Source organism: Coffea arabica, chromosome 6e (assembly GCF_036785885.1).
Source record: "Coffea arabica cultivar ET-39 chromosome 6e, Coffea Arabica ET-39 HiFi, whole genome shotgun sequence".
In the NCBI taxonomy this organism is placed as follows: Eukaryota; Viridiplantae; Streptophyta; class Magnoliopsida; order Gentianales; family Rubiaceae; genus Coffea; species Coffea arabica.
This window is the reverse complement of record NC_092321.1, coordinates 17,025,497-17,043,897: the sequence shown is the minus strand read 5'-3', so window position 1 is coordinate 17,043,897 and position 18,401 is coordinate 17,025,497. Positions and strand designations below refer to the sequence as shown.

At 35.9% G+C, this 18,401-nt stretch overlaps 2 protein-coding genes and 1 non-coding gene across 6 annotated transcripts; all 3 read left to right on the top strand.

Annotated features, from left to right (window-relative positions):
• Positions 1-256: 256 nt before the first annotated feature.
• LOC140009554 (uncharacterized) lies at positions 257-4,727 on the top strand. Of its 4 annotated transcripts, none has more exons than XM_072055481.1 (6): positions 257-569; positions 884-2,585; positions 2,688-3,786; positions 3,921-4,004; positions 4,108-4,301; positions 4,388-4,727. In XM_072055481.1, exons 3-6 carry the CDS (start codon positions 3,030-3,032, stop codon positions 4,448-4,450), a joined length of 1,098 nt encoding a protein of 365 aa, XP_071911582.1. In that variant the 5' UTR covers positions 257-569; positions 884-2,585; positions 2,688-3,029; the 3' UTR covers positions 4,451-4,727. The 4 variants fall into 4 exon arrangements, with proteins under 4 accessions (XP_071911582.1, XP_071911581.1, XP_071911580.1 ...); XM_072055480.1 differs by having other exon boundaries at positions 259-569; positions 2,192-2,585; positions 3,894-4,004; XM_072055479.1 differs by having other exon boundaries at positions 259-569; positions 3,894-4,004.
• Positions 4,728-11,586: 6,859 nt separating this feature from the next.
• TRNAT-UGU (transfer RNA threonine (anticodon UGU)) lies at positions 11,587-11,658 on the top strand. The gene has a single exon. It is a non-coding gene; the product is annotated as a tRNA-Thr (tRNA).
• Positions 11,659-12,065: 407 nt separating this feature from the next.
• On the top strand, positions 12,066-15,981 carry LOC113697535 (alpha carbonic anhydrase 4-like). The gene is made up of 7 exons (XM_027217197.2): positions 12,066-12,347; positions 14,004-14,221; positions 14,356-14,462; positions 14,637-14,739; positions 14,881-15,042; positions 15,148-15,201; positions 15,765-15,981. The coding sequence occupies exons 1-7, from the start codon at positions 12,245-12,247 to the stop codon at positions 15,837-15,839; spliced, it is 822 nt and encodes a 273-aa protein (XP_027072998.1). The 5' UTR covers positions 12,066-12,244; the 3' UTR covers positions 15,840-15,981.
• Positions 15,982-18,401: the final 2,420 nt, after the last annotated feature.

Sequence of the window (18,401 nt, the reverse complement as noted above, 5' to 3'; positions counted from 1 at the left end):
AGGATACCGGCTTTTAGGGTTCACTCGGGGTTTAGGTTTGTAAAAATTAACGTAGGTCCCTTGAGTTTCGAAAGAAAAAAAAAAAGTTTTTGGAGTTTATTGCCAAAAGGAAAATCGCCAATTTAGTCCTCAAACTATTTTACTAAATCCGATTTGGTCCCTCAACATTTTATCGCACGAATTAAATCTCTTAACTAAAATTATTATACCAATTAAGGACCTATACGGCGTCGCCACCCAAAACATATGTATCTGTATAGAAACCGACGGCGAGGCATGGGCAAATTTGGAAGTACACATCCTAATTTCCACGGGAAGCAAGACAGATCCCATTTTGCATCTGAATTGGGGGAAACCTGTGAAATTAGGGATTTTCCAACAAAATACCCATTTTGCATCCAAATAGCAGGCAAAATTTGGGGCTTGAAACCGATTCAAATTACCAGCAATGGAGGGTGATAAGATGACGAAAACAGAGCGGAATGGAGAAATTGGTTCACGGGCAGCACAGGAAAGCAAGGAAAAGGTCGAGGATGAAAATTCCGACGGAATGGCAGCGAGGATTTTCGGTAAGTGTCGGCCTGCATGTGCGATGTTTGAAGTTAATTTTTTTGCTAATAAGTTGAACTATGTATCTGGTTGTTGAACTACAGTTGGTAGATTTTGCTTTTTCTAATTTAAATGATAGGATTTTGGTAGATATGAGTTGTGGGGTATGTGTAGTGGACTCTCTTGTTATTTTAGTTTCGGTGGTCCCTTTGCTGTGAAAAATGCACTATATTGTTGTTTTCATGCTACCTAATTGGGTTACAGAATAGTGACCGAGCATGTTGATGCCTAATTAAAAATTTTTTTTGTCTTTTATGCCAAAAAAAAAACACAGGATATGAGCTGAACTGCTTTACACTAAAAATATATTACGGTGGGGTATATTTTGGACCACCACAAGAAAAGTATGTGGGGGGAGTATGGAATCATTTGAAGGTGTTGTTGCAAATGTAGTTAACAAGGCACATCTCCATGGCTTTTGCACTCTTGTCGGATGTGACAAAAATGTGAAACTGCTTTATAGAGTTCCTTGTGGAGATTGTAGCTTCAAACTACGGAATATAGAAAGTGAGGATGATGTTATAAACATGGCATGTATTGGGAAACAAACTGGCATGGTTGAGGTGTACTCAGTGTAGGAATTTCATATTAGATTTATTGATAGTAAAGTAGGCAGTTCTAATGTGGATATTGGAGAGGCTGGTATATCAAATGAAAATGCTTTTTATGTTGACATCACATTTGAGGAGTCTACCACATTTGAAGAAACCACGGTGCCAATTGAATTAATGGAGGAAGAAAATGGCTATGGGGTTGAAGAAGATGTACAATCAGATTCTACAGAAAGCGAAAGCTTGGTGGATAGTGATTACGACTTTAGGGATGATGAAGATGATGTGATTTTCAAAAAATCTGTTGTCGATGCTTATAAAGAGCTTGAAAAAGCAAAAGAGACAGCAGAAACAGTTGTTGATGAGAGCAAGAATGAAGGCAGAAAAAATGAACAAAAAAAGCCTGTTGTTGGAGGAGCATTTAGACAGCAAAATATTCATGATACAACTACTGACTTCAAGTTGTACCATGAAGAAAATATTCAAGTGCATGAAGAATCAGAGTCAATGAATTCTGAAGAGTTAAATAGCAATAATGAAACCTCGGATGAAGATAGTTCAAAGAGGAGAAAGCCAAGATACGTGAGGTTTAGACCTGAGCATGATATGGTTGATCCAAAATTCTTTGTTGGGCTGTTGTTTGATGATAAACAGATATTTAAACAAGTTGTTGATTTTTATGGAGTTAAATGGGGTAAACATTTTAGGTGGGGTAAAAATGACGCGTCTAGAATGCGAGCTAAATGTAATAGTGCAAATTGTGGCTGGTTCATTTATGCTTCAAAAGAGGTTGATAGTGACGCTTTTGTTATTAGAACCATGGGACCATCTTGCAATTGTGGTAGGACTTTTCATCACAAGCGTGCCAATTCAGGTTTCCTAAGTAGACACTATATGGACTTTCTTAGATTAAATAAGAAAGTGAGTGTCACAGAATTTAAGGAGAATGTGCACTTAGAGCTAAATGTGAATATCACAAGAGACTAAGTGAGTAAGACCTTTATGAAAGCAAAGCTTTTGATATATGGCAGTTACAAACAACAATACACAAAGCTGTGGGACTACTGCGAAGAGTTGTTAAATTGTAATCCTGGCTCAACGATACATATGGAGACAACGGTTGATGATATAAGTGGTAAGGAAAGATTTCAAAGGATATACATATGCTTTGAAGCATTGAAAAAAGGCTTCAAAGCTGGTTGTCGACAATTAATTGGTTTATATGGTTACCACTTGAGGGGTCCACATCCAGGAGTATTGTTGACTGCTGTTGGGATTGATGCCAACGACTATATCTACCCCATTGCATATGCAGTAGTTGAAATTGAGAATAAGAGCTCATGGAAGTGGTTCGTGGAGTTTTTGAAACATGACTTGTGCATTCATGAACAAAAAACATGGACTTTCATCAGTGATAGACAAAAGGTAATTACAATCTTCTTGTGTTTCGGATTACCTAGGTTGCAATTAATGATAATATAATACGTATTTTTTTAAAAAAAAAATTGATGGTTACACCCTTAACAGGGATTGGGGTCTGCCATTCATGAAGTCACTCCGGATGTAGAGCATCGGCATTGTGTAAGGCATCTACACAATAACATGAAGAAGTCGCATCCAGGTGAAACAATAAAAGCAAGATTTTGGGCTTGTGCAAGGTCATCATACATGCGCAAATTTGAGAGTGAGATGGATGCTTTAAAAGATTATGACTACAATGCTCATAAGTGGCTGGTGGACAAAACAAATCCAAGATAATGGTCAAGATCACATTTTAGAGAAACAACTAAGTGTGATATCCTACTGAATAACCTTTGTGAGAGTTTCAATGCTGTGATCTTGGAAGCTAGAGAGAAACCAATCTTGGGTATGTTGGAGACCCTTAAAATTTACCTCATGGATAGGATGCGGATAAAAAGGGAATGGATGAAAAAGAGGACTGATGTAATATGTCCAAAGATTCAAAAAAAGCTTGAAAAGGCAAAAAATGAGGTTGCCTCCAATATTGCTAGACACTCAGACGACAAAAAATTCGAAGTGCAACATATCTACAGTGGAATCTATGTGGTTGATGTCGAAAGACGCACATGCACGTGTAGAAAGTGGGAGCTCACGGGATTGCCCTGTTGCCATGCAGTTTGCTGTATTCCACTAATAAATACCACCCCAGAGGACTACGTGCACAGCTGCTACTTGAGAGAGGCATATTTGGCTGCGTACGAGCCAGCTATTGCTCCATTACCAGGACCTAATGCTTGGAGGGATTCTGGTAAGATCCCGATCCTACCACCAAAGAAGTTGAGACTTCCTGGTAGGCCAAAAAAAGCAAGGAGGAGGGAACCAGATGAATCTCGAAAGAGTAATAATGGAGTGACTAAACTGTCAAGAGCTGGAGGTACACTAAATTGCTCAAAATGTCATGAAAAGGGACATACGGTAAGAAAATGTCCATTGGTTATACCAGCTGAGCATTTAGTTGGCCATGGCATTGGAAGGGGTCCTTCTCTCAGCAGCAACAAATGCAGCAAATGTCAGCGGTATGGTCACAATCGAAGAACATATCCAACTAGTCATCCCGAGGGCCACTCTGATGTTGTAGGGGCTGACTTAGACCATAGCCAGGCTGGTATATGTCATCTTTTATATATTTTTAAACACTGCTATTCTGCCAAAATATTGCTAACAACCTTTGCTGTTTTGTCTAACTTTTTAAATTTTTTCCATATCAATAAGCACAACTAATGGATGAACAACCTGTAGCGGATGAACAACCTGTAGCGGATGAACAACAACCAGGTGAAGGCTGCCATGTGGACATACAAGCTGTTGTTCATGAAGAAAATGGTAAATAAATTTGATGGCATATGGTTAATCTGCGAAAAGTTATGTTTCAGTGAATTTGAGGACATATTTAAATTCAATATTTTTTTCATTTCTTGCTTTGTAGTTTCAAGTACACATTCTGCTGAAGTTGTTGAACCGAAGAAGAAAATCAAATGCTACTTCTGTCGAAAAGTTGGGCATAACAAAAAGACATGTCCAACTATACAAGCACAAGGTTGGAGATTAAGGAAGGCAAAAATGGATACTTATGGTCCGTACGTTGAATCGATTGGAAAAAAACGAAGAGCCAAGCAGAAAGTAGGTTTTTTAGCATCAATATGAACTTAACATTTGCTTTGCTGCTTAAGTCATTGCATTCACCTGTTATTTTTTATTATATGCAGGCTCATAGACTCTTAGATGAACCAGATGATGCCAGTCAATCAGGAATAACACAACTTGACTAGCCATGCATGTGCGATGAAGAAGCTCCACTTTTTGTATAGCTTTTGTTAATTTTGTGCTGTGGGTCAGTCCATATAAGATGATAGAGCATGACTGAAATTTATGGTGCTGTTGTCATGCGGGTCAACCCACATTTTGCATAGCTTTTGTTAGCATGGTTGAACCCATAATTGTGTTTTAGCTTTTGTTAAGTTACAATTAGCTTCTTTAGTGAACGAATGCTTTTGTTACTGGATGGAAATGTACCTGACCACATGTATTCATGCCTTTACTTTTATATATTGTGTATGTATCAAAATGGTTGTTTGGTTGGCAGGTGAGATTGTTCATTTTTAAGGCAAAACTCTGTCGAAATTTTTTTCAACATTTTAACACAATATAATGTTATGATAACCAGCAACTATGGGGCCAAGAAAATTAACTTGACATTCAATAAAAGGGGCTAGCTGATCTCAAAATTTTCCAGGTCTAGAATGTTTACTTTTAGTTTCAAAGGATGGAGGACCACCTCAATAATCACGATGCTTCTTTTTAAAAAATATATATATATATATATATAAATATATAAATTTTTAGCCTCCTAAAATAAAGAGAAAAGGGTCCCAGCATACTTTCTTTTTCTTACTTGGAGCCCGGAGGATATGCTTGCAGTAGCATTTCGGCTACACAAAGTCAATAACAATTTATTTTGAATAAGAGGTGATATTTTCACTTCTCAATTACCCTTTAGTATTCCTTGAAGGCATTATTATTTATTAAGTGAACTGGAATGCAAGAAGCTAAAATGAAAATGTGAATAATAATTCCCTTTTGACTCTTCTGATAAACAAAAATTAAGAGTGCCTATTGAGATAAGCATTTGTTTTAGAAATTTTTATAACACTCAAAGGAATTGACTGTTTGCAAGTGGTGGTGAACCCAATTCCAATCAAGAAGCAAACCAGCAGAGTAGATCATATCTGATAAATTTCTCCATCACAACAACAAGAATAAACAAAGGTACGACAATACACAAAGAACATTACATTGCACACCAACTTGGCCTTGCAACTACGCTATTTATAATGCAACATTTTGAGTCCTAGTGCCACAGGCTTTCTTCTTGCATTGTGAACCCATACTGCCATTAATAAGATACAACCTCCTATCAGTGCCAACATCAACATCTGGGCTTTTTTTCTCAACCTTTGAATTTCTATCCTCATTTCCTTGTTGTCTCCTTCAGCTTTCCTTAGTTTCCTTAACAATTTAGAAATCGTGTTCTTTGTATACTCTGGTAAGGGCGGATCGTACCATAAAAAAAATTTGCAACAATGAGCAGTCTGCATTCAAAATTAATCCATCATTAGTAATAAAACTTAAATAAATACACCCTAACCATTACACAGATTATTAAAATTTAAGCATTTGGGTGGTCTCATTACACCGTAATTTTGACATCTATGGAACCTTCTTGACGGATTTGCTGCAGTCCAAGAAGACACTATTCTGCAGGATTCTTGACAATGGCACTTCACGATTTCGTCTCCATTGTAGTATTCAGCTTTTCCTAGGCTAGATCCTCCGAAATATGAACTTCCATAAGACTCCTTCCTTGAAGATCGATTTGTAGCTGAGCTGGACGATCCGGCATCCAAATTTCTCCATCTGTTATGCATTTCAAAGGATGAACTTGAAGACATTTTAGTTGTAACCTTGAATTTTTGAATCGGTTTCAAGCCCCAAATTTTGCCTGCTATTTAGATGCAAAATGGGTTTTGTGTTGAAAAACCCCTAATTTCACAGGTTCCTCCCAATTCAGATGCAAAATGGGATCTGTCTTGCTTCCCGTAGAAATTAGGATGTGTACTTCCAAATTTGCCCCTGCCTCGCCATCGGTTTCTGTACAGATACATATGTTTTGGGTGGCGACGCCGTATAGGTCCTTAATTGGCACAATAATTTTAGTTAAGGGACTTAATTCGTGCGATAAAATGTTGAGGGACCAAATCGGCTTTAGTAAAATAGTTTGAGGACTAAATTGGCGATTTTCCCTTGCCAAAATAACTCTTCTTCCAGAATATATATTCAAAGTAACTTAATTTTAAAATTTATTACCTTTGTGATCCTGTTTTGCCACTTAATTTTAAAACTTATTACCTTTGTGATCTTTTTTTGCCACTTAGGCTACATATGTGTCAAGATAGAGATAAAGACATCCTTCATTTCTCTTTCTCATCTAATATTTTCTTCAACAAGAATAAACAAAGGTACGACAATACACAAAGAACATTACATTGCACACCAACTTGGCCTTGCAACTACGCTATTTATAATGCAACATTTTGAGTCCTAGTGCCACAGGCTTTCTTCTTGCATTGTGAACCCATACTGCCATTAATAAGATGCAACCTCCTATCAGTGCCAACATCAACATCTGGGCTTTTTTTCTCAACCTTTGAATTTCTATCCTCATTTCCTTATTGTCTCCTTCAGCTTTCCTTAGTTCCCTTAACAATTTAGAAATCGTGTTCTTTGTATACTCCGGTAAGGGCGGATCGTACCATAAAAAAAATTTGCAACAATGAGCAGTCTGCATTCAAAATTAATCCATCATTAGTAATAAAACTTAAATAAATACACCCTAACCATTACACAGATTATTAAAATTTAAGCATTTGGGTGGTCTCATTACACCGTAATTTCGACATCCATGGAACCTTCTTGACGGATTTGCTGCAGTCCAAGAAGACACTATTCTGCAGGATTCTTGACAATGGCACTTCACGATTTCGTCTCCATTGTAGTATTCAGCTTTTCCTAGGCTAGATCCTCCGAAATATGAACTTCCATAGGCCTCCTTCCTTGAAGATCGATTTGTAGCTGAGCTGGACGATCCGGCATCCAAATTTCTCCATCTGTTATGCACTTCAAAGGATGAACTTGAAGACATTTTAGTTGTAACCTTGAATTTTTGAATCGGTTTCAAGCCCCAAATTTTGCCTGCTATTTGGATGCAAAATGGGTTTTGTGTTGGAAAACCCCTAATTTCACAGGTTCCTCCCAATTCAGATGCAAAATGGGATATGTCTTGCTTCCCGTAGAAATTAGGATGTGTACTTCCAAATTTGCCCCTGCCTCGCCATCGGTTTCTGTACAGATACATATGTTTTGGGTGGCGACGCCGTATAGGTCCTTAATTGGCACAATAATTTTAGTTAAGGGACTTAATTCGTGCGATAAAACGTTGAGGGACCAAATCGACTTTAGTAAAATAGTTTGAGGACTAAATTGGCGATTTTCCCTTGCCAAAATAACTCTTCTTCTAGAATATATATTCAAAGTAACTTAATTTTAGAATTTATTACCTTTGTGATCCTGTTTTGCCACTTAATTTTAAAACTTATTACCTTTGTGATCCTTTTTTGCCACTTAGGCTACATATGTGTCAAGATAGAGATAAAGATGTCCTTCATTTCTCTTTCTCATCTAATATTTTCTTCAATTTTCTCTATAAAGCTTCCCACATTTTTTTCTTTCGTTATCTTTCCCTTGTCAAACATAATCTAAGAAGCCAATCTTTATATTAATAGCATCTAAAAAATATGTTTCGCAAGTCGATAATCTTAAGGTAAATGAAGATTATTTTCGTCTTTTCAAAGAGTAGGAAGGATAACATAAACAAATATGATAACCTTGAAATTTTTGTAATTGATTACAATTTTCGTTGCAATTTTTGGTGCAATTTTTGTATTTTTAAAATTATTTTTTGAAAAAATATAAATGCAATAGGTTTGATACATTTAAAAAAATTCGGAGACCAATAATAGTAAGGTCAATAATGGTAAAATTTATTTCAGATAATTATAAGAAAATTATAAAAGTTATGCAATCTTCTTGTGCCTCTATAATAAAAAAAATTAAAATTTTAGTTAATGTTAGAAACTATAATCTGGATTAGAACTTTCCTTTCTTGTTATTCTACATAGCAATCAGGATAATTAGATGGGAACAATAATATTATTATGGTAATAAAATTTGAGAGTGAATCACATTATAAATATTTTTTAGTAAGAGTGTTATTTTGACAAAATCTCGAAGCTTTTGGTCATTTTGGGTAAATTCTGAATTGACCCCTATATTTTCCCGTAATTCTCTTTCGAGGACATAATAATGTCGGCTTTGCCCCAAGGAGGTGTAGTCCAGTCCAGCCCAGTCCATTGGATAGGACATTGCTTTGAAAGAGCCTTAAGAGGTAGATTATCTTGATATTGGGCTTCATAGGCCCAATTGTATCTGCCAACACTCAAGCCTCAAAAAGAGGAATCTGTAGCATGCCAGGCAGCTAATCTAAGTTGTGACTTGACAAGCCGAAGATATATACACCTTTTTTTTTTTTTCCAAAGCTTTGAAGAAACCTTAGGCCTTGTTTGGATTGCCATTTTCCCTAAAAAAAATTTATTATATTTTTTGTGAACATATTTTTTAATTACTTTTTTTTATCTCATATGCATTAAATCGTTACAGTATATTTCTTTACAAAATTTTCAGAAAATAGCAATTCAAACGGGTTTTTAGTTTTGGAATTTTAAATGAGGAGGCACCATTTTTGTAAATCACAATATTGAGATGCTCATAATTTACATGAAAACACTGACTTTTTTTTTTAAAAAGTATGCAGACATATTTTCAAGTATGATTCAACACATATCAAATATAGTTCTTTTGTTTTTCTTATTGTATTTGGCTAAGATTTTAATGTTTACAAAAATGGTTTAGCATAGAATTGATTGATTGTATAATTGGAGATCCTACTTCTGACTCAGAAGAAAGCCATCCAATTTGTTTCTAGAATTTGAAAAAGTAATCAAGTCATACAATGAATCATAGTGAAATTTCAATCAAGCCCTAATTGTACTAGTAGAACAAAAGTACACAAGATGGCATTATGAAATGTTTGGATAGTTCACAATTATTTTCTTTGCTACGCCTTTCACCAAAAACCCTCATTTTTTATGCAAACGATTCTCAGTGAATTTTGAAGATTGAACTCAAAAGTGGGAAAAGTTAATATATATAATCAATTTCTACAACTGCTATTTGGTATTGAACAATCTGCACACAAAACTAGGCTGTCATGAAGAAAGGAATAATCCACATGTAGTTGTCCTCCAAGTGGATTGTCAATGTTACGTTGCTAAATCAGTGACTGAATGATCAATAAAATTAATATCATGAACCAAAAAAGAAGAAAGAACAACCTGATCTTTTTTCTTTTTTTTTTTTCAAATTCCCTTCTCTTTTGTTTTTGGTTGAGGTTGATCTTTTTGGATTCCCTGGACATTCTTTTCTTGCAAATACTTTATCAACCGTCTTTGTGGACTATTTTTCATCATGTTACAAAGATCTGTCATAAAGTTTGACCTATGAAATGAACAATAAAGAACCAGTGATCTATTATTTGGATTCCCTAGAGCTGCTTTTCTTGCAAATTCTTGGTAAATCTTTGTTTATTCCTACCTTTGAATACAATTTTGTTCCTCGATCCTTGTCGTCACCTTTGATACTAGACTAGATCAGATCAGATCAGACCTTCAAGAGGGTGCTTTAGGTCACTCAATCACAACATTTATTAATGTAGAGTTTCATGCATCATACATACATACAATGAGTAATTATACTTCAAATATTTGTCAAAAAGGATTATGGTTTGTTTAAAGTGAGTATTCGGATGGAATTCAGGTGTTAATATATTTTAAAAAATTACTAAAAGTTAAATAAAAAAAAGTACACAAATATAAGGTTACGTAATAATGATTTGTGTGCACGTTTATATGATAGATTAAGTATAATTTGAACCTACTAATGAGTGTCTAATGGACACCTGTTTAAAAAAATCCGACAATTATTTACTTTGCAAACTCCAAATCCAATCGTGATAAAACTATTAGCACAACGTATACATGGACCTCATGCTTCCCTCTTTCCCAAACGTCTTAATCTATGAATTCACATCACATGATAAAGTTCTCCAATATTTATGGAAATGGGGTATTTATGAGAAATGATAGTTGTTTGAAATCGTTTATTCTTCTTGTAGTCAATGTATGCCATTAACTATGTTGAACGGTTGAAGCCGACCAAATTTAATTTGGAAGAATAATTGTGATAATATTGGACAAAACGTTTTCATGGCACTTGGTCATAAAACTCATTAATGAGATCTAGTAAATTGCATTATATATGTTCTCTTACAAAATCTTAAAACACATGTTTTTGAAATAGACGTGGAATAACTTAATAAGTTTCACAACAGAAGAAGGACATTCCAACTATCCCATTTCCATTTCCCAACAGGGGTTGGTCCGAGTGGTAAGCGGCTCGGATTCGCTTAAGCAGGTATCGTGTTCGAGTCCTAGTGTACGCAGACACCCCTGTTGGGAGACTCACCCACCATAGCCAGATGCGCGACGCGGGTCGGGTCCGGATTAGTCGGGGCAAAGTTTCGGATACCGGACGGGCAACCAAAAAAAAAAGGGAATTTCTATTGAAGGAATGACGTACATGAGAGAAACTCAAGAAAAGTTGAGAGTTAAATCTTTGAGGAGACTGAAAAGTCATATGAGAACTCAAGAAAGAACGTTAATTATGAAGTACCATGCAAATACTCAAAGGGTTCAAAGGCTTCACGTTTTCTAAGTACATAGTAAAACCACTCTAGCGCAAGAATTTCCTCAATCTGTCACCTCCAAGAAAGAACAAGAAACCCTTATGCCGTTTTGACCCACAAAAAAAAAATCTCCATAATTCTGTTGGATTTTTTTTTATGATTTTCTCACTAAATTCCAACTTCCAATCAAGTCTGAATAAAATAAAGAAATTGGCAAGCGGATATGGACAGGCATTCCAAGAAAAGGAGAAAAAAGAAAGAAAGAATCTATATATCAACTAGTTGAAGTGTCTAGCACGGGAAAAAAAACTAGTTGAAGCATCCAACTTTTTATTTTTGCCTGCATAGGTATAAAATTGATTTCATCATCTGGTATGCCAAAAGATAAATTTGGATACGGATAAATAAGCATTGTTAGGAATCTAATCAATTTGGAAATGGACCGAAAAATTATATAGATATAAATAATTGGGGATACTCTCAAGCACCGCCCCTATAGCTCAGTGGTAGAGCGTCAGTCTTGTAAACTGAAGGTCTGTAGTTCGATCCTGCATGGGGGCAAATCTTCTTTTGCTTGTATCCCTCTGCTCTTCGACCTTCGTTTTCTTCAAGAAAGAAAAGAATCATTCTGTTTTTGCCTTTGTGTGCATTGACAGAAAACTTGCCTGGTCACCGTACAAGGAATACAACTTTAGTCTAGCCCATTATTTAAACATTCTTCCAAAAAAAGAAGGTAAGAAAAAACAGACAGAAACATGAAAGCACTACAATCAATTTCTGTTCCTAATTTCTTGCCGTCTCGAATTTCACAATCCATATATCAATGTCACATGACCGTTAAAAGACTGTTTGACTTACTCCCTTGAAAACTGACAACCAAACGCTTCGAATTTTGAGTCCGAAAACACAGTATCCAGTCAAAATGCTTCCCTGATTCTCCTATAAATATTCAACATTGAGATTGGTATATAACAGCACTTGTTTGTGTCAGTCTAGCTGCCTTGTTTCAATGACTCTTCTTCTTCTTCCTTCTACAACTTGATTGCTTACCAGATTTTTGGCTGTGGGGCTGTACTTGTGCCTCGTGGGGTACCTATAACTTAAACCAAGATACACAAAAGTTCACACGCTGTTACACATTCTCATCATGGCTATTAAGCAGAAATTCATACATTTTTTCTTCACGTTGTTGTTTCTTTCATCCCATCTTCTTCTGGTCACCTGTAAGAATGCTGATGATTCTGAAGTTGGTATGATCTCCTTCTTCTTTCTAGTCTCTTTCTTCTTTGTAGTCATAGGCTCATAGATTGCAACAGTTTTTTGGGAACGGTTGTATATCTGTGCTTTATAATAATATGGCATTGCATTTTGATGTTTTTTACTGTCCTCTGCCTGTAAATTAATTCCAATTTGTTTTCTTGGTTGAAGATATGTTTGAGGCCTTGAGGTTTCTGAGACCCAAATCTTTCAGCTGCTGGTTTCGTATTCTATTGCTTTTGTCAAGTTCTTATTACTCTTTTGAAATCTGATTGCACTTTCTATCTAATAATTTTGTCAAGGATGCATCAGATTTTGGTAGCTCGAAGTACGTAGGATTACAACACTTCTTAGACCCCTTTGGGATGAATTAAATACACCTAGTGATTTTTAACTCTCTGCAACATGTGATCTAATCAAAATAATGGCCGGATTCTCAACAAGTTAGTACATTTAAGACAGAAATATAACAAGGGATTTTGTCAGAACATGCTAGATATTTCAAACCTCCCTTGGCGCCCTAGAGAAGTTTCTCCAAAATACATAACCTGACAAATTCAAGGGGTCAAACTTTGATGAATCCTTGCATTAAGATGGCTAACGGATTCTGCTGAAGTCGGTGGAAATGCTCAATTGCTCGTAATTGGAATTTCTTGTTGAGTACCTGAAGTAACTTTGTCCCATGAAAACTTTAAAGTTTTACAGGATGAATCACTTGCATAAGGTAGTGCCGAATTGTCTACACTCAAGCAAGCTATGCATGGATCGGAATCGTATCTGTAAAATTGATTGGTAAATGTGGACACACAAAATAATAACTTGTAGTAGCAGCTTGATGACAAAATTACAGTTCATATGGCAAGAATGGACAAGGTAATTATCTGGATAGTGACACTTCTCTGAGTGCTGAGAACTTGGATGGACTAGGTTCCTCTCCTGTTGTCTCTTTAACCTGTGTAATTTTTTTTATTGAAACTTGTGCTGCACAAATGAGTTTGTCTAGATCCAAGATAATACTAAGCGTTTTCCCTCCCTGGTTCTTTGGTCGGCCTCGTGGTTTTCTCAAAAAGAATCTAAGGAGGTTGTCGATTAGTTTATACTGGAAAAGATTACAAGAAAATAACCCCCTGTTAATTAATAAGAATCTCTTCAACATCTGTTTCATTCACACTTGCTCTATTTTGAGACATTCTTTGTTATTCTACGCTTAGTTTATAGCAATTTGAGGACAAGGCTTTTCCAGTTTGTAGCAGTTAGTTCTGTTTCTTGATCTTCCTTATATTATAGCAAGTCTAAATGAGAATCCTATATTATTCTCTTTACAAAGCTTTGATTCAAAGGTAACATTCGCATCTGTCTGTTCAAACATTTATTTAAGTCTACTCCAAAAATTTAATGGAATCCCACTGATACTTGGCAACAAAGAAAATCCATTATCCCTCAATCTGCATTGTCTTGATGAATGATTTGTATTATTTATTGCAGTTAATTAATTTTGTTTATCAGTCTAAATATGGTAATAACAGAAACATGTAACTCCCTACGGAATGTGATTTAATTCCGACCTTTTCTTCGGAAGATCAATCCAGTTATTCCAGACCTTCTGACTGTTTTGAACTGTAATGGCATTTACATCTTGTGAAAAACAGAGGACGAGAGTCCATTCACCTATGAGGAGGGAACTGGGAAAGGACCAAAGAACTGGGGCCACATTGATCCACAGTGGCAAGTTTGTGACAATGGGAAATTGCAGTCTCCAATTGATCTTCTTGACGAGAGGGCGCAGATCTTCCCTGGTTTAGGGAAACTGAAGCGAGGCTATAAACCAGCTGCTGCTGTACTGAAAAATAGGGGACATGATATTTCAGTAAGCCATTATGGTTCATTCAACTCTTAGTACTTCATGATTTTTTCTTAGTTTCTTCGCCTTACCTTATGAGCTTCAATTGATTTTTCAAAGTTCTTGTGTTGCATCATCACTGTTTTTGGTGTTTTTTCCAGGTGGAATGGAGAGGTGATGCAGGAAAAATAGTTGCAAACGGTACAGACTACAAAGTGCTGCAATGTCACTGGCATTCACCTTCTGAACACACCTTGAATGGGACAAGGTTGGCATAAAGAAAAATTACTAGCCTTTGATTGATCAATATGTTTTCCATACATGTCCAGCTTCTCTAGTTACATGTTAAGCATGTTCCATGGATATATATATATATATATATGTATATATATGCGTCTTTTGTTACATTTAAGTTCATGAACCCCAATTTCTTTCTTGGCAGGCACAATCTGGAGCTACATATTGTTCACAGAAGCTCTAGTGGAGGCATAGCTGTGGTTGGAATTCTATATGAAATTGGCCGCCCTGATTCTTTCCTCGCGAAGGTAATTTCAAGTTTTTCCCTAATTCACTATGTCTGTTTCGTATGCTTTTTCTTTAACAATATATCACAGAAATCAATATGTTTTTAACAGTCATTAGAAAGGCTGCATTTTAACAGTCTCACTTTTCCTTTTCTCGACAAGTTGTTGCACCATATCAAGAGAGCAGATGAAGGAGATATTATTGATTTGGGGGTTGTTAGCCCAGGAGACATCAAGTTTGGAAGTAGAAAATACTATAGATACATTGGTTCTCTTACAGTTCCACCATGTACAGAGGGTGTTCTTTGGACAATAGTGAAGAAGGTTCAAAAGAGTCAGAAATCACCCTTCTTCCTTTCCTCATATGTATCTTACTTTTACATAAAGTGAATTCTTGCACGTACTAATCAACAAGTTTTGGATTGGTAGGTAAGGACAGTCTCAAGGGAGCAAATCAGAGCAATCAGAGATGTTGTGCATGATGTAAGGCCCTTTCACTTTGCAGTTTCAGTATCCATTTCAGCTAGCATGTTTGAGTGACAAAATAATCATGCATCCACGTAAATTTTTATGTTTTAGTTCTTTCTAACATTCTGTTTCGTTTCTTGATTTATGAGTGGCACTTATCAAGTGCTCTCTGAAGTTTGCATCTTTGTAGCATGCAGGATATTTTCAACAGAAGAAAACTTGGATTATGCATTTCTTTCTATTGAATTAGCTATTTTTCTTGAGAAACATATGTTTTCTATGAAGCATGTAAATTGCTGGCTGCTCACTTAAATCTTCATCTTTGCATCTGCAATTCTTCATCACAGTTTTAATTTAGCCGCAGAACATATAAAATCTTGGAAGGTACAGAAACAACAGTCATATACAAAAACAGAAATTCATTCACTGAGTTGACTACATTAAGCCATTCAGGCATTCTATTCCCTGGAGTTCAGTATCTTGATCCAACTTTATTGGCAATACAAGGGGACAAATAGCAAGATCTTTTCTTTATGAATCTCTTATGGATGATGCTTAATGTGTTGTTTTCTCCTCAGGGATTTGAAGCAAATGCAAGGCCTCTGCAACAGGAAAATGGAAGACAAGTATATTTGTATAGACCCATAGCTTAATACAAATTTGTATCACGTTTGTCTAATTAAGCACTGGTATTATGTTAATTTAGGACTGCACTAGACAACCTTGCCATCAACATTTCAGAAACTACATGATGGTAAGGGGTGTTGTCCTCTTCACAAATATGTAATCTAGTACAAGGACTTTCATCTTCTTCTGCAATCTCTTCTTATGTGATGGTGGTATTATTAAGAGTGCCCCCAAACTCATGTACATATACATATACATATACATATAGGTATGTATCTATATATATATATACATGTATGTATGTATATCACTACAAAAAAGTAAAAAATCAAGGCAACCAAAACTCATGGATTAAACTATTAGTAAACCCTCGAATTCAAACAAGTAAAAAGACTAATATCATCTGTAACTAGCACTTGCAGGCTTCCTTTTGAATAAAACTATCCATGCAGCTAATATCAATCAGTAGCCTAATTGTACTCACAAGTTCAGCCAAGTTCAGCTGAACAACGAACGAATCAAATTCGAAACAATTAAAGGGAAAACAGAGAGCAAAAGCAAAAGATCAACACAACAGAGTAAAGTATGAAACGAATGACAAAAAAAAAAAAAAAAAGCCTAAAATTGACCACCTCAAAGCCTTTGATTAGCTTTACTAAATAACAAAAAGACAAGCTTTTCAATCAGCTATACAGAAATTACATGCAACCCAATATTGGCTGATCGAAAAACGAAATCAGTAGCCAAAATGGCATCCACCCAAAACTATAAGCCAATTGGAAGGAGCTTCCCAAAGAATAATAACTTATACATTTCATAACATCAAATGTAATAGCAGCAGCAACAATAAACAAGAATTCAACTGACCAATGTCCAGTTTTTGTTTGAAATCAACTGCTGAGAATGCACTTCGAAAACCTCTCTTCTAACTATATATGGCTGCATGCATAACTCCAATGTTGCTTAAATCAGCAGAATTGCAGACACATACAACAGCACACCGCCGCTTAGCACTGCAACAATTTGAACGACCGATTCTGGTAGTGAAATGCAAAAAGACTGCAAAGCCAATTGAACTAATGCAGTTGCTATTTTTAGTTAAAAGGGCATTAAAGGAACCCAGGGGCCTCATCGTCAAAACACACCACAAAATCAGGACATATTACGATCAGACCAGAAAATAAGAAACCGTTATTCCTCCAAATTGTGAAAGAGGCACCCCCTGTTGCACAGTAACATCCTAGCAAAAATCATCAAAAAACCCACTTGTTCATACTGGGGCTACAAACGAGTCAAGTCGAGTCGAGTTTTGATCTAATCAAACCGAATCTTGACTTAGTTTTATCAAGTTCGAGTTCGAACTCGAGCTCGAGCTCGATGAGCTGCCAATTTAAAGCGCGAGCTCGATCTTGACTCAAATTCGAGCTCGAAAAAATAAAAAATAATAATTTTATTTTTTAAAAAATAAATAAAATAATATTCTTTCTTAATAAATAATAAAATTTTAGGAATATATATTTAAATATTTTTCAACTTGAGTTCGATTTGGTCAGTTCGAGCTCGACTCGAGTTCGATATTGATTGAACTCAAGTCAAGCTTGACTCGAACGGCTCGCGAGCGGTTCGATTCGTTTGCAGCTCCAGTGCCCACAGGGACACGAGTACTATTTACGATCCCAACTCTCCCCCCTTTTTTTAGTAGGGAAATGGTCCATTTCACTCTATTTTTTTTAAAGTAAAATTTTACTAGAATGATAATGTATAAAGAAGTATGTCATGATATCTCAATTTGAATAATGGTAGTATATATTGTCCGTGTCAGTGTTGTTAGATTCATATTGGATTGGCCGGTCCGACTGGTCTAATCGATCTTTTTTTGGAGTTGATTAGTAGTGTAAGATCATTGGTTAGTAGCACAAAATCGCTTTGATAAAAAATCAGTTAAAAATATCAAATATCAGGCAAACTAGTGACACAGCTAAATAACCACCGGCCCAAAGGCTGGTGGCCACCAACCAGCTATTAAGGCTTGGTGTGAACCCTTGCCTCCCACCAATTGCCACATTTAAAGTGGCTTGGCTTCAAAAATCCGGGCGGGTGTGTATTGCACCCGTCTGATCCGGTAATGGTTCAATCCCCTCCGAGTTACTCCTGGGCTTCCTTAGGTCCGCCTCCTCCTCCTTAGTGTAGGATAGATTAAGTTATACAACAATTGTGGTCTCCGAAAAAAAAAGTGACACAGTTAAACTGCTCGATCGGATTCTCAAACTTTTCTTTTTTGTTTTTTCCAAATATAATTTGAGTCACCTAAATTATAAAACTTTCATTGTCTAAAACTTATTGTCCAACAATTGTCGTTTCCAAATATGTCTAAAACTTATAAAAATAATTATAACATCATGCTAATATCAGTGGGCTTTTTAAAACGGTCCAACCAATCTGACCAATTGACCTCTAATCCAATAATTTAATCGAGTGCTAGTTGCTCGAAATTTAACAACATTGGTCCCCGTAGGAAATACGAATCTTCTTTTAGTTATTCGAGTTCAACTCACAAATATAATCATTTAATAATCAAAACCTGGTTT

Coding starts and splice junctions, on each gene's coding strand:
- LOC113697535 (XM_027217197.2), top strand. CDS start 12,245: ATGGCTATTAAGCAGAAATTCATACATTTTTTCTTCACGTTGTTGTTT. Junction 12,348..14,003: donor TGCTGATGATTCTGAAGTTG/GTATGATCTCCT, acceptor TGTGAAAAACAG/AGGACGAGAGTCCATTCACC. Junction 15,043..15,147: donor TTTGGACAATAGTGAAGAAG/GTTCAAAAGAGT, acceptor TTGGATTGGTAG/GTAAGGACAGTCTCAAGGGA.
- LOC140009554 (XM_072055480.1), top strand. CDS start 3,030: ATGTTGGAGACCCTTAAAATTTACCTCATGGATAGGATGCGGATAAAA. Junction 4,005..4,107: donor TGTTGTTCATGAAGAAAATG/GTAAATAAATTT, acceptor CTTGCTTTGTAG/TTTCAAGTACACATTCTGCT. Junction 4,302..4,387: donor AACGAAGAGCCAAGCAGAAA/GTAGGTTTTTTA, acceptor TATTATATGCAG/GCTCATAGACTCTTAGATGA.